Source organism: Triplophysa rosa, unplaced genomic scaffold (genome assembly GCF_024868665.1).
Source record: "Triplophysa rosa unplaced genomic scaffold, Trosa_1v2 scaffold465, whole genome shotgun sequence".
Classification (NCBI taxonomy): Eukaryota; Metazoa; Chordata; class Actinopteri; order Cypriniformes; family Nemacheilidae; genus Triplophysa; species Triplophysa rosa.
The window spans coordinates 14,841-42,837 of NW_026634469.1; the positions used below are offsets into that span (position 1 = coordinate 14,841).

Genomic DNA, 27,997 nt, shown 5'->3' on the forward strand with positions numbered 1-27,997 from the left:
TCATTTTTGCAAGTTTATTAACCTCTGTCTGTGGTAAGAATTTCCTTGTTTTCCTGAAACATACCAAATCAAAGAATCTCTTACCTGAATGGTTTGACATGCATGGCTGCCGTTGTTAGTGAGGATGGCAGACACAGCCTGTAGGGTTTTACCAGTGTCACCCCAGGCCACCACCAGACTGAAGAGGCAGGCGCAAGATAACGCTGTCAGGGTCTGACCTGTGGGGTCGTTCATCCCTGTGCTCCGCACCGTAGTCTCCAACAGAAGATGGAACAGAGACTCTGCCGGCAACAGCGGGGTCATGATTAATGTATAATAATGACATATATGTAAGGCAAGCACATAAAGTTTATGTTAACTAGTAAAAGCAGGCGTGTTAGAGCTTTGTCTCACCAAGCACATCTGGAGGTTCGGTCTGAAAGCTCTCAGGCTGTTGGCCCTGTAGCATGTCCAGAAGTGCCTGAAGGCTCCGCAAGCACAGTGATGGGTGAGAAAAGCGCGTCTCTTTGATGAGCTCAAAAACTCCACACAGCCCAATACCAATGATCTGAGGACCAGAGGAACATACCTGTGATGTGACACTTGCGACTTGATTTTAATGGCAGATGCTAATACCTACAGACTGAAATGGACAAGGTTTTTCCAAAATTAAAAATGTCTTTGTGGTCATCAAAACTACTTTTTGCCCCGACCCTTTAGGGTATGTAAGATTTACTCTAATTAATCCACAGTATTTACAGTTTCTTTATATGCCATTGTAGAGTAAATTACCTATAAAATAATTTAGTTAGGAGAGAAGTAAAACCAGAACAAATCACAGGCTTTAATTGTATGTGGTGAAAATAAGGACTGTTATTTAACCTATGGGATTGTGAATAATGGTTTATTCAACTATTCAGGATACGACTGATATGATTATGAATCAAAATAATTATCAGGACTGGCAATTAAAAATCAATCAAGGCCAGTGGAAACATTACAGCTTTTTTGCAGAGGGCAAGAAAGGAGGAAAGTAAGAGTGACATGTAATAACTATGTAAGATAATTTCATACCCAATGTATAACTTGGAAGAGTTTGTAAAACGAAAAAATAACAGAATAAAATGACAAATAAAATGTTTCTTTTTAATTATTATGGATTTATTGTCATCATTAGCCTCGAAGTTCAAGAATAAGGTCCTTTTAACTCACAGCATTGGCAATGCCCGTTCACACTAACGATAATAATGATAACTGAAGATAAAGGTTTAGATCGTTTAAGAGAAAAGCAGTCCACTCAACTATAACAATAAGGATGCAAAAGAAGATCATTTCAGATTTTAGAGTGATTTTTTTCTATCCAATGAATGATCAAACATTGACAAAATCCATTCATATTTAAAGGCTTTACGGGTTAAAGTAATCCACCCATAAATGAAAATTCTGTCTCATTCACTTGAAAAGAGCCACACGGTTCACAGTTGTCCAATATTTTTAACTTTTTTAATTTGGTGGCAGAAGCAGCAGACCATCCCAGGGGTTTCATGCATATTGTTTCATGCACATTGAGGTTGTGGAAATACATTTGGAAAATAGTATAAAATATGGAAATAGGTGATTTTAGATGCAGGGACAGTAATTTCACCATATTTAACACAGTTAGGCTACATTTAATGGCATATTGCTTTCAACAATTTAAACCCTTAAAAAAGGTGGTAAAACGTGATTCATCTGACCAGCAATCTCTGAAATTAGCCACAACGTAATGCCTCAAACGCACTAAAAATAGCACAAAATATAAAACTAACAACTGTAAATCATTGTTTAAGTACAAAATTTGTATAACTGAAAAAGAGAGTGTTCAAATAAATAAACGTATTGTGAGGAAGCCATCTGATTGTCATTCACAACGTTTAACTGGATTGGGCAGTAACTGCTGACAGTGACTTCTTTGATTGGTAGAACAGGGTTGTAGGTAATGTGGTACATCACTGGAGGTTCAGCAATTTGTCAGAAGCACATACAATCTTTTCAAAAACCTCAGAACTCCTGGTAGGTCAGGCTTTAACAGTTTATATGTTAGGAGAAAGAATTTGGAACACCTGCACTCTGTTCTCTTATTCTGTAAAAAAACTAAGTCAGGTACTACTTATGTCAAAAGTAAATTAAATTAAATTCAATATTTTAATTTTTATTCAATATAAAGCCACCATCATACCACCACAGAACAGACTATATCTGAATTACTGACCATTTCTCTCCAGTAAATGTGGAAAAATTCATCACTATAGCAACAGTGTTGTGGTGGGAAGAATTTCCAATGAGTTTATGTGATTTTCTCAGACTGAAAGAAAACTATACAACTGGGTGTAAAAGATGTATTTACATCAACTGGTTTATAATTAGGTGTTGCTGTTTCACATAACAGGTTCGTGGAGGGCAAAAGCATGTGGATCGCAAGAGACTGTAAACCAGACATTGGGTCTCATTCACTAAGCACAAATTTGTGTGTGAAATGTGCATCTGAACGATTTTAAGAACAAATCATGATTCACACAAATATATTTGATTATACAGTATACAGTGAAAAAGTAAGAAAAGCTGCATATATCTTCAGCTGCAAGGTTTCTCTGAAAAAGGCAGATATACACACGTACATGCTGGCTAATGAGAGGTCTGTAATCTGGGTGTAAAAGAATAAAAGGTGTTTAATTGTGTTTGAAATGCATTTGAGAATGGCATTGCTTGAGGATCGGGTGAGAGCACGTCTGTGAACACCGGCATGTTTGACAAGAATGAGAAAAGGCTATAAGGAAAGGAATATGACATTATATTCATTTCGGGGAAATTAACCAAATATGTCCAATGCAGTCTCAATCTTATTCTCTATCAATATAGACCCTACATAACTTTTTTAACAGCTCTCAAAGTCTTATCTTTTGCATTTGTGTCTTTCACTGACCTTCGGCAGTTTTACGGCAGGTTCACGATACTCCTCCTCCTCCTCACTGTCAGAGTCTCCGCTCTGCGCAGAATTGCGTGAGGCCAGGGCCAATGTCGTCTCCTTCTGCTGCCAGTCGAGAACACAGTGCCGCACATTACAGTAGACGTTGAATGCCGAAGGGTTGCTGTGGAGTTTTATGTCTGGCACTGGGAAGGCCCCATCCAGAGCTTCTGACTGCAACACACATTAGATGGAGAATTAGTGATATGAGGAGCAAGAGATGAGGAAAAACTGTGGTTACAGACAGGCCCTAGAGGAAAAGACATTGATTTTCCTATGGCAAGGTAGGTCTATACCAGGGCTCCAGACTAACTTTTTTTTACTAGGAGCTCTGTGGCCAGGGTTAAAATTGGGATTATGTGGCAGGCTATGTGGGGGATTTTGAGGGGTGCGTATACAAATTTTATAATCTGTCAGCCCTGTGATAAGAATAAAATATTTATGCATAGGTCTGTGCCCAATTTAATATAATTTATTAAATAGTTATGTTATGTGAATATATTTCACTCGCGTGCGGTGTAGATGGGGTGTTATACCTCGCATCGCGCCATTCGCGTCCGGTGACGGCGTAAGAGGTGGCCCTACCTGGCCATGCATCGGGTGTGTGATCACATGCTCGTTACTCTTGCGATAGTGAAGTTTAGGTGTGTGTGCTTGTTCACGGAATTTCAGTGATGGATGTTATATAAACGGTAGATATAACGCTGGATTTGGAGATCGTTTGAAACTGATAGATGGCCTGATCCCAGTGCTAAAAGATGCCGGACATGAACTGCACGCGTTAGAGGTGGGCGGAATGACCAAAGATCTATTTCACGAAATTAGTAATTTTATTTCACGGTAACAATATATTTCACGGTAACAATTTCCTATTATAATTCTATATCTTATACCTAATTTTTCTTAGATTGATTTAAATTATTTATTTATTACAGTTCATTTACTTTAAATGCTCACCATAGTTAAAATTATGTTTAAAATTAAGCAAGTTATGAAAATGTACTAAAGATATCAAATTAAGTTCTGATAATCAGATTTATTATGATAGGCTATAGCCAGAAGATAAATATAAACAAATATGTATACAGTAGGAAGATAGACAACATGTATGACAATGAAGTCTGAATATATGCACAAAGAGAATACACGTAGACCTATATGACTGGTGTTATAAACTGGTGTTCATGGGGTCTGTACTGTAGGTCTTCATTGCTCTTCACTCTGTATTAGATTATTTTACACTGTAAAATAAAAAAACTGAAGTTTAATGTTGAGATTTGCACTCATGGACAAAACTCACAAATCTGTCTTCTGAATTTGAAGTTGCAGAAAAATTGTCACAAATGTGTAAACTGGCATTTACAAAATACATTGGCAGATACAAATGCATAGCACATATTTACACGTTTTCCTAGATTCAGATTTGAATTGCAACCACAAATAGGCATCTACAACCTCTCAAACCTTTTACTGCAGTTTTAAATCTTCTGCAGTGAAGATATGAAACTGCAATGACAGATTTGAGAAGTTGTAGATGCCTATTTGTGGTTGCAATTCAAATCTGAATCTAGGAAAACGTGTAAATATTTGGTAAAAAAAAAATTTTTTTAATTTTTTAAAAATGTTAAAATATTTGTTAAAAAATTTAGGGCCTTATTGTTATGTAAGTTTTTTCCCCGTGGTATCGAAAATGGTATAGAATATCGCTATTTTTTTTAGGTATTGTATCGAAGTTAGAAATTCCAGTATCGTGACAACACTATATTAGAGCATCATGAATATTTAATGATAATTATAAGCTTGATGTGAAACTGTGACTAAATAAAAACATAACAAATTACATCTTTATTAACTTAATTTAAATATACAAATATTCAGAAAAAAAAAATTGCTCAAATACTCGAATATGAAATTATTGAAAAATGGCCTTCCCTAACCTGGACAAACGGGCTGATGGGAGCAACAGTAAGAGAAACACACACTAGATCTAAAACCTTAGAATGAGCAACAAAAAAACTCCTCCATCTCTGTCATTTATAGTACTTGCTACAAACCTGGAGACTTTGCAAACTATGAGATAAATAACTGTTTGTGCGCATCCTGTGATGCCACTGTAAACAACCAACAGTTCAGTTCCTTACAAGATGTTGGAATTTCTGCAAATGTTGGCCCACCTGCATTTTTCGGGAGTTAATTATGTTGGCATGAGAAAGCCCACATACTGTTTTTCAGTAGTTGGATGCAAAATGTAATCCCAAAAGGTAACAACACGTCAATTCTATGCGGACCACAAGCACTGTGATTGGTCTGCTAGAACTTATTCAGACATAAAAAAATCTATGTTGCAATCAGAAATAGCCAATCAACTTTCAGTAATCTGCCAGTGACGAATGGGATGGGAATCGATTAAATAGATGCAGAGAACAACCATCCTAAAATGTATTTTAAATTTAGTTTATCCTGCAGGTTACTAGAATGGGGCTGGTTGTGTTTGGTTTTCTCTTTTTCTTTTTCTATTGCTATTGTATTAAGAGATGTAACGGTATGAACGTTCCACATCACGGTTATAGTGATCAAAATTGTCACGCTTGTCGGTATTATCACGGTTTTGTTCAAGCAGTCATATGACATGATTTAAACATTATTAACTTGTGTTTTTGGTGTAATACAGTGTGTTTATATGTTTTAAGGAGGAAAAAACTCTGCTCCGCCTTTCTAAACACATCGATTTTTACAAAACTCATCGCTCTGGAATGCGCAGTGTGCTCTTATTGGCCAGTTGAGCAGTGCATTGTGATTGGCTGAATACCTAAAGCTTGTGGCGGAAATGTTCCGCCCCTTACCATAACAGCAAACTTCGTCAGATTGTCAGTTCATCTCTCCTCTCACTCTGAGACGTTTCGCATTATAACAGTTGCAAAAACGGAAACGAGCTGATCAAACTGCATATGCAAGCGCAGCGGAGGCCAGACAGTGTGTGAAAGCCCAGAGTGCGCAACTCTCATGAGGAACAATCGTCTGTTCGCCTTGCTACCCACTCGGAGTGGATTCGCGTTGGACCAGATATTATAAATAGCATAAATACAAGTACATACAGTAAGTGCATAAAGAGTAAAACCAGCATCGGTTTTGCCTTCAAACCAAGTTAGGAGACTGAAAAAGACGGATCGACCAGAAGGACACTTTACAGAGGTATGTTTTAATTTTGTCTTATGCATTTCTGCTGTGACATGGCGGCAGCAGAACCATCGATCGTGTTCAGGGCAGGGTAGTAGCCTACGATCACTCTCTATTGAAAGGAAATGACAAAACGGGGAGTTACAAATTGCCCTTATTGTACTCCGTCAAAATGACCGACGGCCTTCAGATTTTTCAGTCACTGGTAAAAAAAATCTGTCAATGATGGAGAATTTTCAGTTAACGCGAGCTCTGGGCATGATTGATCGAGGGGTTTTGGGCAGATCTGGATCAGACTTCTCTTTTAGTTAGAGTAAACCATTTTGTGCAAAACTTTGAGTTTTGTGACTTTGGACATCTTATACAAGTACAAACGGTTATATAACACACTAAATGCAAAACATGAAATCACATTCAATCACCCCTTTAAAATGTGCTGGAAATGTCCAAAAAGTACTTTAGTTTTATATTGATGTCACTTGTTAAAAACCTGCAGGCATAAGAGCGATCACCAAAGAAACAGACAGTGTTGAACACAGGGGTGGTTCTAAAGTGAGTGGATATCCGGGGCTTAGCGTCTTTTGCCGGTCCCACTCCCCTGTCTCTAACCAAAGCTTTACTGTCTTTTCTCCACTGTCCTATTAAATAAAGGCAAAAAGCCCCTAAAATATAACTTAAACAAAAAAAGAAAGCGGGAAAAATCGACACAGCCAGCATTTTGCACGTGTTTTTACACATAACATGTGAATGGCCCTAACATTTCTAGGATATAACAGTTATCAAACATCAAACATTTAGCTACTTTCATGGCTCCTTCACAGTTAATGCGGACCAACCTCGGCTTCTGTCCGTAGCAAATCCCGCCTTCTTTCATTTCTTTGGCCACCTCAATTAGATACATTTTGACGAGCTCATATAAATTAAACTTCATTCCGTTTCGACACAGCAAGGTAAACAAGTAATGTTGTACAATATACATTATACAATAGTAATAAGAGTTTAAATGATTATAAATATTGAACTTATTAAATAGATGACAACTAATAAGACCTCTCTACTACCCTTAACCTCACCATACACGTTATTATAACAGGGTGTCTACAGATATAAGCAAGTTAAATTGAAGACTTTTTAAGACCATTTTAATGCCACTTTATATGAAATTTAAGACCAAACCTGCGATGGACGTACACATTCTAATACATATATATTTCATATAAACAGCCTCTGAAAATTTAGAGACCACTCAAATTACTTTCAGTTTTTCTGCATGGTGTTTTTTCTGTGAACTACTGCCCAAATTCAAAATAAAAATATTGCTTTATATTTGCACAAAATGAAAAGGGAAAACTGGTTTTCAGAATACTTAAATATTTTTAGATGTATTAAGAGGTTTGTAAAAGTAAATGTACTGTATGTGACCCAGTCTGAGAAAACCAGGCTAAAGTCTATGTGTAAGTGCTCTTTATAAACTAACACAGGGTCATACGGGTGCTGCGAGTCATCTTGACGGGTTTAGTTTAATAGTCACCAATAAAAACAAATATAAATGCCTAATTAATAACATATGAGATTTTATTTACATTGCATGTTCATCTAGTTTGCACGTCGTATTGGATTACTGCTGTTAGGAAACGCATTTTCCTCGCATGGGTTTGTTTTTGTTAAATAAAATATTTAAAATCAATATTTCGCGTCCAATAATTTGCTCATGTGGTAAGTAACATTAGCCATTTAATATACGGGATATGCACCGGCTTTAACCACCACGAGAACTCATCATTCTAACCATTTTTATTAAACTTGCATTTAAACAATTTAAACTAGCTAGGATGCCACAGACTAGCTGTACTTCAACCGGTTTTCTGCAACCTCAGTTCTCTCTGATGATTCAGTAACTAAAGCAGGGAGAAACATCTTAGGTCTGTTCAATAAATTAAAATTCATTTGGTCCGTCAAGACGGAAAGCTACGCTCATTATCGCGTATTTCCGAAGTCAGATCGCTTTGTAAAGCTGTTAATAATTGTTAAGTTTAACTTTAGGTGAGCCGAGGCAAATTTGCGTTGAAACGCGAGATGATGCTCGCCTCGTGAGCGCTATGACGTGACCTGCCTCCCGTTTTGGGACAAGTGTGAAAATAACCAAAACTAAAGACAGAGTCCCAACACACTAAAAGTCTGCATCTAATAGAGAGTGAAGAGCAATGAAGACGTACAGTACAGACCAAGACGTACAGTACAGACCCAATGAAGTAAAGCATTATTCACGAGTAGGGATGTAACGATTCACCGTGAGCCGGTTGAAAATCGGTTATAATGAGTGACGATTCAAATCGGTTGAGGTGTGAACTGAATCGCAATACATTTTTTGAACAGCAGGGGCCGCTATTTTCACTGCAAATCTAAACGTGGACATGCTGATATTTCTTGAACGCAAAAAAATCCAAGAAAAGCTCAGACAGTATTAAGTTTGTTTATATTAAAGAGACTTTTTCTATTATTAATTTGTTATAAAATTGCAGTTTAGTTTAGTTATTTGAAATAAAACATTATTTTATTACACAAAGAAACGTGAAGCATTTAAGAAATAATGCAAGGGAAGTTGTTCATTTCTAATTTGTTTCAACTCATTTTGTAAAAATAAATCGTGAGTAAATCGTGAATAAATCGCATCGTGAGATCAGAATCGTGACTCGCATCGCATCGTGAGCTGAGTGAATCGTTACATCCCTATTCACGAGAAGTGCCAGTAATACAAAGTTTCATATGCAACATTAAGATAGTATAAGCAAGCATACAGAGAACATTAGAGAAAGAATAGAGAAGTAGAGATTTCTTTAAAGAGACAGTTAAGTGCTCACGGAAGAGGGAACCGTGAGTCATACATGTCATATACATGTTCTCTCATTGTTTGAGCATATATAATGCATACTTAATTGTTGTACATATTGTCTGTCTTCCTACTGTATACACATGATATAGCCAGAATATAAATATAAATAAATAATATCTGATTATCAGAACTTAATATGATGTCTTTAGTGCATTTTCATAACTTGCCTACATTTTAACTATGGTGAGCAATTAAATTAATTGTAATAAATAAATGAACAAATTATATCAATCTAAGAAAAACTAGGTATAACATACAGTGGCTTGCAAAAGTATTCATCCCCCTTCATTTTATTCACATGTTGTTACGCTGCTGCCTTATCTTAAACTACTTAAAATGATTATTTTTTTACATTAATCTACACTCCATGCACAATAATGACAAAACAAAAAACTGATTTTTGACAGCTTTGCAAATTTATTAAAAATAAAAAACAAAAATAAGTACATTGCATAAGTATTCATACCCTCAACTCAGAAAATGGTTATAGCGCCTTTACAGACTCAAATCTTTTTGGGTATGATGTGAAAAGCTTTACACATCTGCATTTGGCAATTTTCTGTCATTCTTCTCCTCAGATCCTTTCAAACTCTGTCAGGTTGGATGAAGATCATCAGTAGACAGACATTTTAAGGTTTCTACAGAGATGTTCAGTTGGGTTCAAGCACTAGCTGAGCCACTCAAGGACATAGACAGAGATGTCCATAAGCCACTCTTGCATTGTTTTAGTTGTGTGCTTAGGATCATTGTCATGATGGAGAATGAACCTTCTGCCCTGTCCGAGGTTCTGGATGTTCTGGGCTAGGTTTTCATGATCATTATCTCCGTATTTTGTGTACAGTCCCTGAAGCTGAAAAACAAACCCACATCATGATGCTGTTTCCACAACACTTTACTGTTAAGACGGTATTGTACAGGTGTTGAGCAGTGCTTGTTTTTCTCCAGACATGATGCATGAATCTGAGATTCATCAGACCAGAATATCTTGTTTCTGACAGTTTGAAATATTCGTTGAAGTACGTTTTTGCATATTTCAAGTTTCCATGCGTCTTCACTGAGCAAAGGCTCGAGTCTGGCCACTAAGCCATAAAGCCCAGATTGGTGGAGTGTTGCAGTGATGTTTGTCCTTCTGTAAGTTTCTCCCATCTCCATATATGATCATGGAGCTCAACCAGAGTAATCATCAGCTTCTTGGTCACCGCTCTAACCAAGACCCTTCTCCATCGATGGCTCAGTTTGGACAGGAGGTCAGCTCAAGTAAGAGATCTGGTGGTTCCAAACCTCTTTCATTGAGGATAAATGGAGGCTACATGCTTCTGTGAACCTTCAATACAGCAGATTGTTTTCAGAAGTCTTCCCCAGATCTGTGCCTTGATACAATCCTGTCTCAAAGCTCTACTGGCAGTTCTTTTGACCTCATGTCTTGGTTTTTACTTTGATATGCATTTTCAGCTGTTGCACCATTTATAGAGAGGTATGTGCCGCTCCAAATCATACCTATTCAATTGAATTTGGCACAGGTTAACTCCACTCGAAGTGTATAAACATTAACAAGCAAAACTAATGCTTCTGAGCAAAATTGTCCCAGAAAGTTGTCCCAAAAAGTGTCCCAGAAAAGGGTGTGAATACTTATGCAATGTACTTATTTTTGTTTTTTATTTTTAATAAATTTGCAAAGCTGTCAAAAATCAGTTTTTTGTTTTGTCATTATTGTGCATGGAGTGTAGATTAATGTAAAAAAAATAATCATTTAAAGTAGTTTAAGATAAGGCAGCAGCAAAACAAAATGTGAATAAAATGAAGGGGGATGAATACTTTTGCAAGCCACTGTATATAATTATAATGGGAGATTGTTACCATGAAATATATCCTTCCCGTGAAATAAAATTACTCATTCCGTGAAATTTTTGGTCATTCCGCCCACCCCTACCATGGGAAAAAACTGCCATAACAAGGCCCTGTATATTTTTTTATTAAAAGTTTAATTGAAGACAATGAGGTATATTTTTATATTATTTATTAATTGTTAATCTAATGTTAATTTTACTAATACATTTACAATTAATAAATAAAATCAAAGTTGTATTTGTCAGTATTAATGGACCAGAGCTTACATAAATAGTTGTATTTCTTAACTAACATTTAAAAAGGGATTAATAAATACTTGAACAAATGTATTGCTCATTCATTGTTCGTTAATGTTAGTTATTACACTGCTCATTTGAATGCTTGATTCTGATTGGCAAGATTGGCAAGTTTTTTTCAAATAACAACCGCTCAAAACTAATAACACCCTGTAACCCGGATGCTGCAAATCATTTTGAGAGGGGCAGTTTAATATTACACAAAAATTAATTATAAATATGTCTTTTAACAACATATGTGACCCTGGACAACAAAACCAGTCTTATGGGTCAATTTTTCGAAACTGAGATTTTTACATAATCTGAAAGCTGAATAAATAAACGTTCTATAGATATACGAGTTGTTAGAATAGGACAATATCTGGCTGAGATACAACCGTTTAAAACTCTGGAATCTGAAAGCGCCAAAAAATCAAAATATTGAGAAAATTGCCTTTGAAGTTGTTAATCAGGGGCACTGCGGCAGACCATCCACTCACAAAAATAAAGTTTTTATATATTTAAGGTAGGAAATTTACAAAATATCTTCATGGAACATGATCTTTACTTAATATCGTAATGATTTTTGGCATAAAAGAAAAATCGATAATTTTGACCCACACAAAGTATTTTTGTCTTTTACTAAAAATGTTCCCGTGCTACTTAAGACTGGCTTTGTGATCCAGGGTCACATATATGATATTATATTTACAAATGATTAAACCAATTTGCCTGTTCGTGACGTTTGAACGTCGTTTCTTACTTTAAAACCGAAACTAAACGGCCTTTCCTCACGGAAGGTCTGTATTCGGTAAAAATGAGCTAATAAAATATTTCAAATTCACATTTCATGTCTAGTTTTTTTCTCATGTGGCAAGTAGGAATGTAATAAGCGGGATAATGTACAAGCAGACGGTTGTTATCAGGGGCAGTCGTGGCCTAATGGTTAGAGAGTCGGACTCGTGACCAGAAGGCTGCTGGTTCGATTCCCAGGGCCGGCGGGTAACGATTGAGGTGCCCTTGAGCAAGGCACCTTACCCCTACTTGCTCCCTGGGCGCTGCAGTGATAGCTGCCCACTGCTCCGGGTGTGCGTGTGTTCACTACTATCTGGATGGGTTTCACTTTCACTTTTTTCAGTGTGATACAAGACCCTCCGCTTCGCGTCGAGTCCTGATCACACGGTCGGGGCTTATTTCTGCAATAACAACCAGCTGCCTGTACATCATCCCTTATCGACCCGAGGGGGACCACCCCCACCGAGCATCGAGTAAAGTCTGTGAGAGGAGGTGGGGCTTTGTTGTCACTGCATACACGTGCAGTGTGTGTCAACTCACTGTCGGAAAAACGAGAGAGCGCAGGAACGCGCAGCTGGTATCAATACGTTGGACCAGGGTTTTTCCTGCATAGAGAAATTGGAGGCGGCCGCCTCCGTCAAATGTCGTGCCGCCTCAGGGTCTCGCCAAAATTATGTTGCGAGTCTTCACAAGACATGCTGTGTGCATTTATCAGACTGTCATTTTTAACTGCAGTTGCGACATTACGCCACAGTGGAGGCTCTGTTTCATTATCAGCGCACTGAGGCACTAAAAGAGTTGCAGATCAAGAGCCAGCCTGTGTTTCACGGCTGTTTGTTTTGCATCGAAGTACGTTTAATTTCTTGAAATTTAATAAATTAACATGACGCACATAATTGTAATGTCTTTAGCTGTGCAGTTGGATCGTTGAATCAGCGTATACTGTACACAGCGAGTTCGCCAGTATGAATGCACATTGCGTTCAGAACGACTCGCACACGAATGACTCATTTGAACAGATTCATTTAAACTATTGAACTTTTCTTACTACCGAATATAAGAGATCCTTGAATCATTTAAAATGAACCACAGAGAATGCAAGATGTGAATGAGCTTTGCTCATTTAGAAAGACTGGTTAATTCAGTTGGCTATTGTGGGCTGAAAACGTCTTGGTTACGGATGTAACCTGATGGCGGGAACGAGACGTTGTGTCGAGCCGACAGATGGGGTTCGCTCTTGAGAACCTATCAACTTCTGACTAGTTTAAAAAAGGCCAATAAAATTGGCGAATGAAATTTGCATGCCGGACTCTGCCCCGGGATATCCGTGTATAAAAGGGAGACGGCGTGCTGCATTCATTCACCTTTGGGTCTGAGGAGCCTGAGCATCCCTCGACCGCTGCGGCGGGCGGCCAGCGTTGTGGCAAGAAGGACACAACATCTCGTTCCCTCCATCAGGGAACTGAGGTTACATCCGTAACCAAGACGTTCCCTTTCTGTCGGTCTCTCGACATTGTGTCGAGCCGACAGATGGGGTTCCTATGGAAAATGCCACAGTGCTGTGCCGCGTCACAATCTCTAGCGGAGCGACGCTGACTGGCCTGGGCGAGTCAGGCGTGAGTGCTAGCTCGAAATTGTAACCATCCAGTGGAGAGGTAGGGGGTCCCAGAGCTTTTTAGAAAAAGGTGGGAAGCCCCTGCCACCGGCCGTCACGGGCAGAGGCCTTGATTCTCTAACAGTGAGAAGCCACCCGGCACCGTAAGGGCCACTGGGTAAGCATTATTCCCCCACGGGGAAAAACGCTACAGAGACCACTACCTACCATAGGGAGGAATTAGTGGAGACACCACATGGAACTCATGGGAAAACATGCGGACTGAAGGAGTTAACCGCAAGGTGGAGGTCCACCTAGGGAGGTCATGGGTTGCCGAGGTGGGAACCATTCATGAGGATACATCAGACGGAACCGCCCACGGGGGGGGTTACCATGTCTGGAGCACTAGGTCCGGTTAGAGCTATGTGGTAGATAACTCAACTGTTCCCCGGCCTAAGGGGGCAGGGCTGCTCTGCCCAGCTAGTGATGGATGGAATGCCTGTTCTTTACCCGGTGGGGAAAGAAGGGAGGCGTAAATAGCCGCTCATCCCCCTAGAGGAAGGGGGAAGGGCTTTCGCAGGTGTACGCCCTACCGGCTGCCGGTCCTACACGTTGCCTTGCAGGACGCGGGCTGACACCGGTTCCACGCGTAGGTATTAGAACCTCGCGAAGGTGTTGGGTGTAGCTCAACCCACAGCTCTGCAGATGTCTGCCAGAGAGGTGCCCTGAGCCAGTGCCCATGAGGAGTGTGCCTTACTCCTATTGGGCAGGGGCGATCTTGAGATCGGTATGCCGTAGCTACGGCATCCAGTGCTCCAGCCTCTGTTTGGAGACAGCCCTCCCCTTCTGCTGACCTTCAAAACAGACAAAGAGCTGCTCAGAGCATCTGAAGCTCTGCGTGCGGTCCAAGTAGAGGCGCAGTGTGCGTACTGGACATAACACGGATGGGTTGGGTCTTCCTCCCCGGTGGGGAGTGCCTGCAGGTTCACCACCTGGTCTCTAGGGGGAGTGGTGGGAACTTTGGGCAAGTAGTCGGGCCGGGGTCTCAGGATAACGTGAGAATCACCGGGCCTGAGTTCTAGGCAATCTGTGGACACGGAGGGTGCTTGTATGTCCCCTAGCCTCTTGGAGGTGAGCGCCATCAGGAGAGCAGTCTTTATCTTGAGGTGAGAAAGAGCGGCAGCTCCGATGGGCTCGAAGTGGGGGCCTCTTGAGGCCCGCCACCTAGGTCACAAGAGGGTACGGAGCGCGGATGAGGCGGTAGCCTTCTCGCGCCCCTTAGGAACCTAATGACCGGGTCGTGCTGTCCCAGAGGCTTCCCAGCAACTGGGTCGTGATGAGCGGCCGTAGCCGCTACATACACTCCCAGTGTGGAAGGTGAGAGGTTACTCTCCAGTCTCTCTTGAGGAAGGGACAGCACGTTCCCGATCGAGCAACTCCGCGGGTCTACTCACCGAGAAGAGCACCAGGACGAGAAGAGGCGCCACTTATGGGCGTATAGCCGCCTAGTGGCAGAGGCCCTAGCCTGAGTGATGTCCCAACCACCGCAGGGGGTGGGCCACTCAGGATCTCCTCGTCCCGTCCAGACATGGAGGTTCCAGGGGTCTGCCTGGGATGCCGTAACGTGCCCCTTCCCCTGGGAAAGCAGGTCCTTCACCAGGGGGAGCGGCCAGGGGGGAGTTGTTGTCAAGAGCCTTAGCTCCGAGAACCAAGTCCGGTTAGGCCAATAGGGCGTAACTAGTACCACTTGATGCTCCTCTTCCCTGGCCTTGCACAAGACCTGTGTAATGAGGCTGACTGGGGGGAAGGCGTACTTCCGCTTACCCTGCGGTCAGCTGTGCGCTAGGGTATTTGTGCCGAGGGGTCCCTCGGTCAGGGAGTACCAAAGCAGAAATGGGAGGAGTCCAGGGAGGCAACAGGTCCACCTGCGCCTGGCCGAACTGCTCCCATATGAGCTGGACTGCGCGGGGATGGAGTCGCCACTCTCCGCGAGGCGTCGGCTGTCTGGTTCAGGTCGCCTGGGATGTGTGTGGCTTGCAGGGAGCTGATCACCTGCTGACTCCAGAGGTGGAGGCGTCGGGCGAGTCGTGTTAGCTGCCATGAGCAAATGCCACCCTGACGATTAATAACCCCACGGCAGCTGTGCTGTCCTGACCGGACCAGCACGTGCTTGCCCTGCACGAGAGGTTGCCACCTCTTCAGTGCAAGTAGCACAGCCAACAACTCTAGGCAGTTGATATGCCAACGCAGGCGGGGGCCCGTCCACCGCCCGACACTGCGTGCCCGTTGCACACGGCACCCCAACCCTGCAGGGAGGCATCCGTCGTCACCACGACGAGCCTTGCCCCTGCCCTAGGGGGACCCTGTTCGCAAGAAGGTCATTGAAGACCAGGGGGTCAGGGTGCGTTGGCAGAAAGGCGTGATGACCATACGCCTGCTGCCGGTATGCCACGCTCTCCAGGGAACCCGTCTCTGTAGCCAGTGTTGGAGCGGTCGCATTTGCATCGACCCGAGGGGGACCACCCCCACCGAGGATGCCATGTGCCCAGGAGCCTCTGAAAGTTTCAGGGGGACCGCTGACTGCCTGAAGTGTTTCAGGCAGTTCAACACTGACTGAGCTTGCTCTGAGTCAGTCACGCTGTTATGGAGACAGAGTCGAGTTCCATACTGAGAAAGAGAATGCTCTGCACAGGGGTGAGCTTGCTCTTTTCTCGGTTGACCTGTGGTCCCAACCGATCTAGGTGCCGGAGCACTAGGTCCCTATGTGTACACAACAGATCTTGCGAGTGTGCCCAGATGAGCCAGTCGTCGAGATAGTTAGTACCCGCACTCCTCTCTCCCCGAGGGGAGTGAGGGCGGCTTCCACGATCTTCATGAAGACTCGTGGGGAAAGGGACAGACCGAAAGGGAGGACTCTGTACTGATATGCCTGCCCGAAAGCGAGACATGAAAGTAAGCGTCCTTCAGGCCGATTGCCATGAACCAATCTTGACATCTGGTAGACGCCAGGATGCGCTTCTGCGTGAGCATCCTGAACGGCAGCTTGAGTAGGTGCCTGTTCAGGGTATGCAGATCTAGCAACCCCTTTTTTTGGGGACGATGAAGTACGGGCTGCAGAACCCATTGAACATCTCGGCCAGAGGGACGAGCACGATCGCTTGCCAGAGGGGTGGTGACCCTGGCCCGAAGCACGGGAGCATCCTTGCCTCTGACTGAGGTAAGAGGATGTCCCGAACTTGAGCGGGCATCTGGTAAGTTGTATTGCGTAGCCGAGATGGATCGTATCCCGTAGCCACTGTGACGGTTTGGGGCTCTAGACAGGCTCCCAGGGACCGAGACCGGGGCTAGGGGTACGATCTGCTTCATCAACCTCCCAGGGGGTGGTTCGATGGCTGGCAGTGCGGATTCCTTGCCATGGGGAAGCCCTCGGGGAGGAGATCGGCTCTGCTGACTTACCTGCCTGGTGATGATGTAGCACAGCGCACTGTCGACAGAGTGCTGAGGGCTACTGATTATCCTCGACATTGGGTCTCGCCGTGACGCAACGTCGAGTTGCTGAACACCGTCGTGTAGAGGGTGAGAGCGGCTGTGATATACACCCAGAGAGAGAAGAAACTCTTAAGGGAGTGGGCTGTTGGGACGGGGCAGGAACCGTCCCGGCTCGACCACCCAGCGTGGAATGGCTGGAGTCTGGCCCGATGGTATTCTCGATCTCCCCGGTGTTTTCCTATGAGGGCCACTGCTTTTGCCGCGGCTGCTGACGGGGCGATGGTCTCGTCCTTGATGTCTCTTCCGGGGGGCCGCCTGAGTGGGGGGCGCCAGAGCCGGAGGGCGTCGAAGAGGACTAGGGCTGCTTGGAAGCAGACGGTGCACGGGACTCGACGGACAAGGTGGCCGAGTCGTGGCACGGGAGGATATGCCTGATATCCTTTGTCTGCTTCTTCACCACGGCGGCACGCTCCACCTGGGGGACATCGACGTATCCTCTAGCTGCCTCACCCTCGAGGGAAGAGAGGGTGACAGAACTTGTTAGACGTGAACGTGCCGGAGAGGGGGCGTTCCAGGTCTTACTAAGTTCCTCATGCACTTCCGGTAAACACGGCACTGGGGGCGGGCGCAGCTTGGAGCCGCGCTCAAGCCCGAGGCACCATGTATCTAGCCGCAAGCGCCGGGAGAGGCAGTGCGGGCACTGCAACCCAATGCTCACGGTGGCCCGTTAAAGCATGGCTGACATTCCGACGTCCGCTTCTTCCTGGGCTCGACCCCCCGAGGGAGTGAGCTCCGAGGAATCGCCGGAGTCGGATGGCAGTACGTCACCCCCCGATGCTGCAAGGGACATCTTATCATTATCACGCACCGTTTCCGAATACGTGGTTGAGGAACAAGACGGTGGGACCATCTCCTGGGGAATGGTCAGACGAGCGAGACGAGGTGCGAACGGTCCGTGAGCCAGTGGCTGGCAGATTAAGGCTCACAGTGATCCTCATATCACCCTCGCTGCTTGCCGTAGTGGATGGCAGGGCCGTAGTCCTGCCGTCACGGAACGAGGAGCAGACGAGTCCCGTGGGAACACAGCCACCCGTGACGCAACGTCTGAATCATCAACCGCCCGCAGTGCGGGCAGGACGTATCCACAACGTCTGCCCCAGCGTACTGGAAGCAGACATCATTTCCATCCCCCAAAATATTTTCAACATGTTTCCAACTCTGATTTTGCACTAATTCTGTATAATGGCCTCAGGGCTCTAGACTGCACCTTTTCTGCATTTTGCGACCAGTTTTTGAGACAGCGCGAGCGTTTTTTACAAGTACTCGCGCATTTGTGACCTGCCAGTTTGGAATTTTTTCTAGTTGTTATATCTCATGTGAAAAGACGATTAGGTCGCGAGCCCACCAGTGTTGGCCTATGTATGTAAGGGGAGAGTCCGGAGCTGCGCGGCTGGGTGACTGATGTTTCTCGCAGTCGTCGCGTCGGTCACAGCTCAGCTCATCATTGACAAGTTTACAGACACAACGAGAGCGCATTACTACGATTCGCTGTTTGCTGTGACGGATGTTTTGAGCCTGGAGATGATTTGATATTTGAGACATTTAAAACGAATGTAACCGTGAAGGAGTTCAGAAAAAGCCATTTATCTGTTGATTACTTGAGACAGCGCTGAATCAATCCGTTCACGACAAGAATGAACGACAGGCGAATGCTCTTGTTAAGTTTATGTGAAGTTATCTTTACACTGCGTTCCAAATTATTATGCAAATGATATCTTTCTCTGGTTTTCCTAATTTGTCGATGCAAATGACAGTCAGTATAATTTTCAAGTAATCAACAGTTAGGGTACATTTGGAATTTTATTGAACAAACCTCCCACTGACAACAGTATTTATTTAAAAAATGAAAAACTCAAAATGCACTGTTCCAAATTATTATGCACAACAGAGTTTGAAAACATTTCATAGGTTGTAAAAAACTGAAAATGGTCATTTGTTGAATTTGCAGCATTAGGAGGTCATATTTACTGAAATCAAAAGCTATTTCAATCAAAAACATCCTAACAGGGCAAGTTACATGTTAACATAGGACCCCTTCTTTGATATCACCTTCACAATTCTTGCATCCATTGAACTTGTGAGTTTTTGGATAGTTTCTGATTGAATTTCTTTGCAGGATGTCAGAATAGCCTCCCAGAGCTGCTGTTTTGATGCTAACTGCCTCCCACCATCATAGATCTTTCGCTTGAGGATGCTCCAAAGGTTCTCAATAGGGTTGAGGTCAGGGGAGGATGGTGGCCACACCATGAGTTTCTCTCCTTTTATGCCCATAGCAGCCAATGACACAGAGGTATTCTTTGCAGCATGAGATGGTGCATTGTCATGCATGAAGATGATTTTGCTACGGAAGGCATGGTTCTTCTTTTTGTACCATGGAAGAAAGTGCTCAGTCAGAAACTCTACATACCTTGCAGAGTTCATTTTCACACCTTCAGGGACCCTAAAGGGGCCCACCAGCTGTCTCCCCATGATTCCAGCCCAAAACATGACTCCGCCACCTCCTTGCTGACGTCGCAGCGTTGTTGGGACATGGTGGCCATCCACCAACCATCCACTACTCCATCCATCTGGACCATCCAGGGTTGCACGGCACTCATCAGTAAACAAGACTGTTTGAAAATTAGTCTTCATGTATGTGTGGGCCCACTGCAACCGTTTCTGCTTGTGAGCATTGGTTAGGGGTGGCCGAATAGTAGGTTTATGCACAACTGCAAGCATCTGGAGGATCCTACACCTTGAGGTTTTCGGGACTCCCGAGGCACCAGCAGCTTCAAATACCTGTTTGCTGCTTTGCAATGGCATTTTTGCAGCTGCTCTCTTAATCCGATGAATTTGTCTGGAAGAAACCTTCCTCATTCTGCCTTTATCTGCATGAACCCTTCTGTGCTCTGAATCAGCCACAAATGTCTTCACAGTACGATGATCTCGCTTAAGTTTTCGTGAAATATCTAATGTTTTCATACCTTGTCCAAGACATTGCACTATTTGACGCTTTTCGGCAGCAGACAGATCCTTTTTCTTTCCCATATTGCTTGAAACCTGTGGCCTGCTTAATAATGTGGAACGTCCTTCTTAAGTAGTTTTCCTTTAATTGGGCTCACCTGGCAAACTACTTATCACAGGTGTCTGAGATTGATTTCAGTGATCCAAAGAGCACTGAGACACAATACCATCCATAAGTTTAATTGAACAATATAAAATTAAATGTTTACGACACTTAAATCCAATTTGCATAATAATTTGGAACGCAGTGTACATTGTGTTGTGAACATCATGAAAAGTTTTAAATGATGAGCAGAACCAAACCACTGTCACATGCAGTTAAATGCATAGACAGGTAGTATTTTAAAACTATTTTAACATATTTACACATTTACATTTCTGTACAAAATACAAATGTAAACGCATTTAAAACTGTTCGACAGAATTCTGCAAATTTTTCCAAATTTTAGCACAGAATTAACAAAAAAAGTCTGCAGATTCCATATGACCCTGGTATTGAGTAATGTCCTATCCCTCTGAAATGAAAATAAAACTGCACATTGTAATTTCTGTGAGTTGAGTCTATTTATTATCAAAGTATTTGTCAGTAATACAGCTATTTTGGGGGAAAATGTCAATAATTGCATTGCAGGGTGATTTTAGGTGTGCCCCAAAATTTTCTGCTTGCCCTGCTAAAAATTACAGTGCTCCTAATAAAAAAAGTAAGTCTGGAGCCCTGGGCCCATATACAACAGATTCTTATCACAAGACTAAAAATACAACTTTAATTTGTTTGCTTATAGTCAATATGTCTTATGTACAGCTGCTTTGTAACAATGAAAATGGTAAAAAGCGCTATATAAATAAAGTTGAGTTGAGAGTTGAGTTAAAAATATTGATATACTGTATGTATTTTAAACATATGTCTTTCAGCCATATTTAGTAGCACACAGCCATTTGGGGTTCTTTAATATATTCATATATTCAAACATACAGTATATGCAAATTCTTTCAACAAGAATGGACAAAGTAATTTAAGCACTGAAGCATTTAAATTCATCAAACAAAAGAGAAAACATTTGAGAAATATGTCTTCAATCAAGCAGAGACTTCCCTACAGAAGAAACTCCACCCATCTGTTTATGAGCAAACAAAGGCACGGAGCTCCTTTTAAGGATGTGGGAGGAAAGGAAAAATGTAAGTGAGCTCTTCTCTTTAGTCAGTTGGGTTTAAGGGAGGAGGATTTTTACAGCATATTCTCTCCTCTGCTATGTACAATCACATTATTCTCTCCTACCCCGGCCTGTGAAGCACTCGCATCCATTTGGGAAAACAGAGTGCCTGGGAAAGGATACCCAAACACAATTAGACATTACCCTCACAAAAGCTTTGGAAAATGGGAAGACAATACACAATATCCAATATGAGACATTTTGGGTTGCCTATTTTCTGAGCATTGTTATACGCAGTGATACAAACCCTAGCTGCCTGTTAAACTATAGGTGCTTAATGCAGGAGATGGAGGAAGATGTTGCCATGGATACATGTAACACATGGATCGCCAAGCAACAGCCAACCGTGACCCCGCCACTCCCAAAATGTGTTTACTGGAATCTCTACCCTGATAACTAAAATCAGTAACCTAGCAAAAAAATTAAATGTCACATTAAGAATATGACCCTTAAACTAAAAAAAACAGTTTTGGATTATAATCATACTTTGATGAATGTCAAATAATGTAAAGAAGCCTATATCAAATGCAAAAAACTATTTGAAAAAATGCTATCATAAATTCATTAATTATATAAAATGCATAAATATTGTACACAATATTGTACACTTGATGGAAAAAGAAGACATCATGTAAATATATTTAAATAATCTAATACAACATTCCATTAATAATATATTTTTACATTTTAATGTATTAACAATAGGGATGCACCGATATGTACATTTTGAGCGATAACGATAACATTGGAAGCCGATAACCGATATATTTGCAGATAAACCGTATCTAAATTAGGGATGTTCATTTCGGTTAATTTCCCTAACTGAGAATCAACGCTCGTTATCCAAACATTAACCATAAACATGCAAATTCCAAACAGCAGCATACAGAATAGATCAACAACAGCACCTGGATTCACATCAAATTTGACGAACCTGCAGCATTTTGGACAATGGAGAAAATCTTAGATAGAGCGGCAGACCCGCAACAAAAAACACCGTTTCAGATGGCACAGATGTCCCGGGAATGTAGAGATAACGCCTCGGGAAGCGCGTTGCATTTGCTTTCAAACAGCCAGGATTAATATCCAAAGAGGGCACTTGGCCACATAAACGTGTCTTAGCTAAACAGATTTGAATCCGATCTGCTATACACGTGCAAAATACAAACATTATTTATTACTTATTCATTATTCATATTGAGTAGGTTGCTTTTACATGTCACGTCTAAAAGAAGTCAGTTTTCTCCTTCTTTCCTAAGCGCAAGGGAGTATGCCAATGCTAAGCATCCAGGAGATGCGTTTATGTAAAGGATAAATTGATTTCTAGCACCGAAATTCCCTTGCAGTAGTTCTGCTATTAGCTTGGTTTCGCTGAGCAGGGCTCTAGACTAACTTTTTGCACTGGTGCGCCTAACTTTTTTTCTTAGGTGCACCAGCACAAAAGTTAGGTGCACCCAAATTTTCGACCGCATCGCATTTAACACCGCAGTTTTACAAGTTCACTTTTTTTTTTAAATCGCTGTCCATATAGGCAATATTGACTTGTAAATGATTAACTAACAATCTGGTCAACATAAAGTTCTTTATTTGAAGCACAATTCTACAAGCAGGGCTCTAGACTAACACTTGAGAGAGGTGGCACTGGTGCTACCAAGTTATTCAGTTGGTGGCACCAGCCCTTAATTTGATAGCACCAGAGTCGTGGGGTGAGGTAAGAAAAAAGAATCACTAAAACTTCATTAAAATGTGTTTAATACATTAATAAATCAATTAGAAATTAATACAAATCATTGTTTATGATTGAATTATTTTTATTGTATATGTAAACTCTCTTTCAACACTTTACCATATTTAAAGCACATCTTTCTTAAAGCTACTTTCTTCCTTTATTTGTTGTGAACGACTCCTATAAGAGAACACAATTCCTTTAATATCAGTGAGTGTTTTTGGGCCCGTCCGTTGTTGTTTGATGAACATTATAAACAGAGATCTTTATTATGCTGCTGCCCCTTTAAGAGCTCGCGCAATATACTGGAACACGTGTTTTGTTTCCCAACTGTTTGGTCACGAAACAAACTGAATACCTTTACAAGGTTTCTTGTTAATATGGGAATTTTTAGGTTATTTTGTGTTAATATGTCCGTTTCAGAGTAAGAAGGCGTGAAAGAGAACTCCGTTTAGTATTTTGTGCTCTGACTCTCTGGGCGCGCGCATATCTCAAACAACCCGCGAGACCTGAAGGCTTTTAGTGATTATTCTTCATGAAAGCTGCATTGATACACGTTTGGCTTCTATCAATAGCGACTTACAAATAAATAGTATTTAGCGTGATGTATAACGTTTTGTATGCTTTGCAGTATTGTTAGAGATCTTTATACAATAGTTTAGTGCATAAAGTTTAAACACGTTTCCTGCATTAGCTTCACATGCATACAATACTTGCAACACATTTCGTTATCTTTGCTGTTTTGTACCTTAGCAGGGGAAATTCTTGTATTCTGCATATTTATTTAAGTTGCAAGATTGAGCGCTTCACTCGTCTGCTCTTTCGGTCCTTCGCCTCTTACCCGTAACCCGCGAATTACGTCTTTGGGGGCGGGGCACTGATAGATAAGTGAATGGTTGAAGGAGGGGAGACGAAAATGAGTGACTGAATGCGCCGCTTGCGCAATATAACATTTCTGCGCATTAAATTTATAATACGCAAAAATTATATATTGATCAGTTTGACAGTCGCACCGGTGCGACCATTAAGAAAAACTTGTCGCACTGGCAGGAAAAATTGTCGCAAAATGAGACCATTTAGTCGCAGTCTAGAGCGTCAGAGCATTGTTATGATTTTCGGACGGATCAGGCCTTAACTTAACATTCTTAACGAAAAAGTTGTCAATCGTTCTTTTCATCTTCTCTCATCATCCGCGGCTACATCCACTCTGTTTATCTGACGGGCCTAGGCTACTCACCTCTCCGTCCGACTGCAGCACAGCATTTTCAAACGTACACACACGTACAGGAATATCTGGACCACGGCCAATCAGAGGGGGTCCGCCCTTCACTATTTCTGATTGGTTTAGACCACGATATGGGCCTAATGTGTCTGCTGTTGAACCACAGGGAGACTTTCGCAGAGACTTTTTTTTCCCTCGAACGGCTGGTCGCACCGGTGCGACCTCAGATTTTTTTTAGTCGCACCATTGAGAAATTAGATCGCATGTGCGACCAAATTGGTCGCACTCTAGAGCCCTGCTGAGTTTCAGAGAATGTCAATGCGTGTTTTGTCACTGCGCATTTTAAGCTGATTGTCGTGCATCTACATTAAAAATGACAAACTTGAGCTTGAGCAAGGCTAACTTGCCAGTGACGCACTTCGTTTGGCGAAGTAAAGCCCTGACAAATGTGGCCTCATCAACCAGATGAATTACACTTGCCCAGTTTCCAAGAATAAATCAAAAGGCAAAAAGTGGACAACTGCTTTTATTTGAAAACATTCACTGCAGAAAACAAGGTAACCATTAGTTCTCTTTTTTCCCTGGAAAATCATGTCCCAAGCCTACTTTACACTAGTTAACGATTCTTTAACCTTCAAACTTTTCTGGTATATTTTTTATTTAGTAAACAAATTATAGATGTTCTTCCAGAGCAACCCAGAAAAATGTTCTTAATAGCCACATGTCTAACAGGTCTCAAGACAGAAAGCATACAGCAGTCTGATTCAAGCAATATGCTTTTGTATCTATAATTGACACATTCATAAATACTGTATCTCCATACTGCTATTAGAAAAACATGTTGATGTAGGTACAGTAAGTAAATGATCATGACAGAAAGACAGTACTGTACTGTATATTAACTGTGAGCAGTGTGCAGCTGAAGAAGTTTAACCAGAGGAAATGATTTATGATATATCTGCTATAATATATCGGCCTTAATTTTGTATAATAGCCGATATATTATAGGTAGTGGTCATTTTTAATGTTATCGGTATAGGCCGATATCATGTGACCGATAATTTATTGTGCATCCCTTATTAACAAGGTTGAAAAAAAATGTGCAATGAATCCTACAGTCTCCAAAGAGAATTCACAATCCTACCTTTGTTCTTGATTTCACTTTCGATTTGACTTTTTGCCGCCTTTTTAGTTTCTTCTTACTCAAAGCTTTCTTTCCCCTGTAAAAGATTGAAGATTGTTTGATGGGGTTTTGCAATTTAGCAACAGGAAATTACTACAAATTACAATAACTACTTTAACAACAAATTAAAGCATAAGCCAAGTAACATCATATGAGAACAAACACAAATAATATCTTGTTAGTATTTGACAAAAAACTGCCATACATACAAATTTTCATGCCATCCCTGTTTTTTACTTTTAACGCTCAGGGAGATTTTTTCAAGAATCTTCCCACAGTTCAAATCTATATAATCTTCACCATAACACTTCTATATATAAAATAAGGCAATAGGCACAATGTTTAATCTAAGAGTATTTTCAATAGGGAGAAATTAGATCTAGATCTATAAATCTCTATTGCAGAAAAGACAAAACAGGGAGATCCGTTTTATTTTCAACAAGAAGGCCATCTATTACAAGGACCCTTATACACTAAGTGGTATACACAATGAAACAACAGTAGCTGACAACAGCCTGTGAAAAGTGAAATCACAGAGGCTGCCTGGAGGTTGGGAGGTGTGTTTAATTATTCAGCACACTTTGCATGCTGTTAACCCTGCTGACGTCATGTTACGAACACCTCTCCAACCTAAAACTACTCATGTAGAGTCAAGGTCTATTTACAATACATGGCCAGTTGGGACGTAGTATGATAACCAGTACCACATTCGGGATGGAGACTCCTGAGAGAGCACGTCATTACACTACAGCAGGGTGACGTAAGGCAAAACAGAACAGAACCAAGCCCACTCCACCTAAGCCAGGGTGCCCAAATGAATAAATATGGATGTATTGACATGTATGTCGATGATTAAATAACATCCAAATGAAATGGCTAGTTATCAATAATCTCCCTACATATACAATTTGGCGAACAACGTTTATAAAACGAAGCCTTGCCATAGGTCCATAACATACTCACAAAATCAGAGGAAGCAGTAATCTTTGCATTCAGTTATGAAGTCCGATAATAATGACAACAGTTGAATCCTGACGGATCAAATAAGTGAGTTTAAAAATACAACATTTTTAGTCCAACCAGCTGCTTCACAGCTACATTTGAAAGGTTTGCTTGTGCAATGTGGCTCGGTAGGTCTGTGACAGTGATTTTAAAACACAAAATTGCACAAATAAAAATGCAAAATAAATACAAACTGAAATATAGCTATAAGTAAATACAAACTGAGCTATTTGTTACCCTAAACGAAACGAAGCCAATGTTTTAGCTTTACCCGCTAATGCAACCTCGCTAAGGAAGTTAGCCGCTAGCTAACCGCTACTGCTTTGGCTCGAACGAGCTCACATTTGAACCCAATGGGTCGAGACTGTTTTGTTTACCAACACATTTAGCCGCACATTGTCACGGTCCGGGTTCTAAACCCGAACCGATCTGTTAAAGGGTACCCACCTCCCGAGATTTAGCCCCTGTTCTTTGTCGTTGATGGCGGTGGTGTAAATCCTCCGGTACCTCTCCGCCAGCGCTCGCCCTGAGAGAATTAGCTGATAACGACTCCGACAGTCTGACCGAGCCCCCATAATGGGACAGGAGCCCATTCCTGATCCAATCGCTCCGAAATCGTTTCCAGCTCCAGGAATGACCCTGACACCCAGCCCCATGGAGTGGGATGAGGAGGACAGGATCCCACCGGCACCCGCTGCCGCAGCAGCACACATCATCGTTTAGGAGAACAACGCATATATTGGATTACAATGTCAATTGACAGTACTAAAAGTGACAAACACGCTCCATATATGCGATCTACAAACGCACAAAACCCCCGGCGGATTACATCCGAGTATCTCGTTGATCAATTGCGCCTGCGATGCAACGACGTTGACGGTTAGCCGCTCTGCTGCAACTGCGAAATGCGCTTCCCCGGATCAAAATCTAACACAATTTCCTCGATTGCAAGCTATCCGGCCACACGGAGTTTTCATGTTCAATCGCACCAAGAGAAAAAAGTCAAATGCGTGACCTGACCGCTGTGCTTTGCGTTTTATCCTGGTGTTTTTCTTGACCCTGTGAAGACAGCACCTTTTAGTAGCGCTGCCATCTTAGCTTCATCATCCTTCCCTGTTCATGTCGCTGACTGTCAAGCATGCTGGGATACATTCCCATCCACAGTTAACGCGGTCCACGTAGCGAAACCTAGCGTGACCCCTACATAGAAAGCATTTTTGGGCGTTGACCAACGTTTTAAAAGAAGCCCAAAATGCTGTCTAACTAGGGAGCTCGCTAGGATTCCACGCACAGACGCAGTAGTTATAAAGAAGACGTGCACAAGGCTTTAGATGCGGGCTCCTCAAGATGCTTTTAACATATACTCTTCAGAATGTTCATTTACAACAGGTATAAAAAAACCACACATCTTGCACAAATGTCTCTTTGATATTTCATTATGCACATTGTCCTTAGAAGGACAAGATGAATCCAGTATTTACGGTTTCACTACATTGGCTATGGCCATGCATTGCATGAATCTGTCTGATAATGTTT

The 27,997-nt window shown here is 41.9% G+C and overlaps 1 protein-coding gene across 1 annotated transcript; it reads right to left on the reverse strand.

Annotated features, from left to right (window-relative positions):
- LOC130550887 (E3 ubiquitin-protein ligase MYCBP2-like) lies at nucleotides 1–27,765 on the reverse strand. The gene is made up of 5 exons (XM_057328406.1): nucleotides 26,909–27,765; nucleotides 25,421–25,496; nucleotides 2,942–3,157; nucleotides 394–547; nucleotides 1–281 (listed from the first exon to the last, which is right to left on the reverse strand). Exons 1-5 carry the CDS (start codon nucleotides 27,175–27,177, stop codon nucleotides 1–3), a joined length of 996 nt encoding a protein of 331 aa, XP_057184389.1. The 5' UTR covers nucleotides 27,178–27,765.
- Nucleotides 27,766–27,997: the final 232 nt, after the last annotated feature.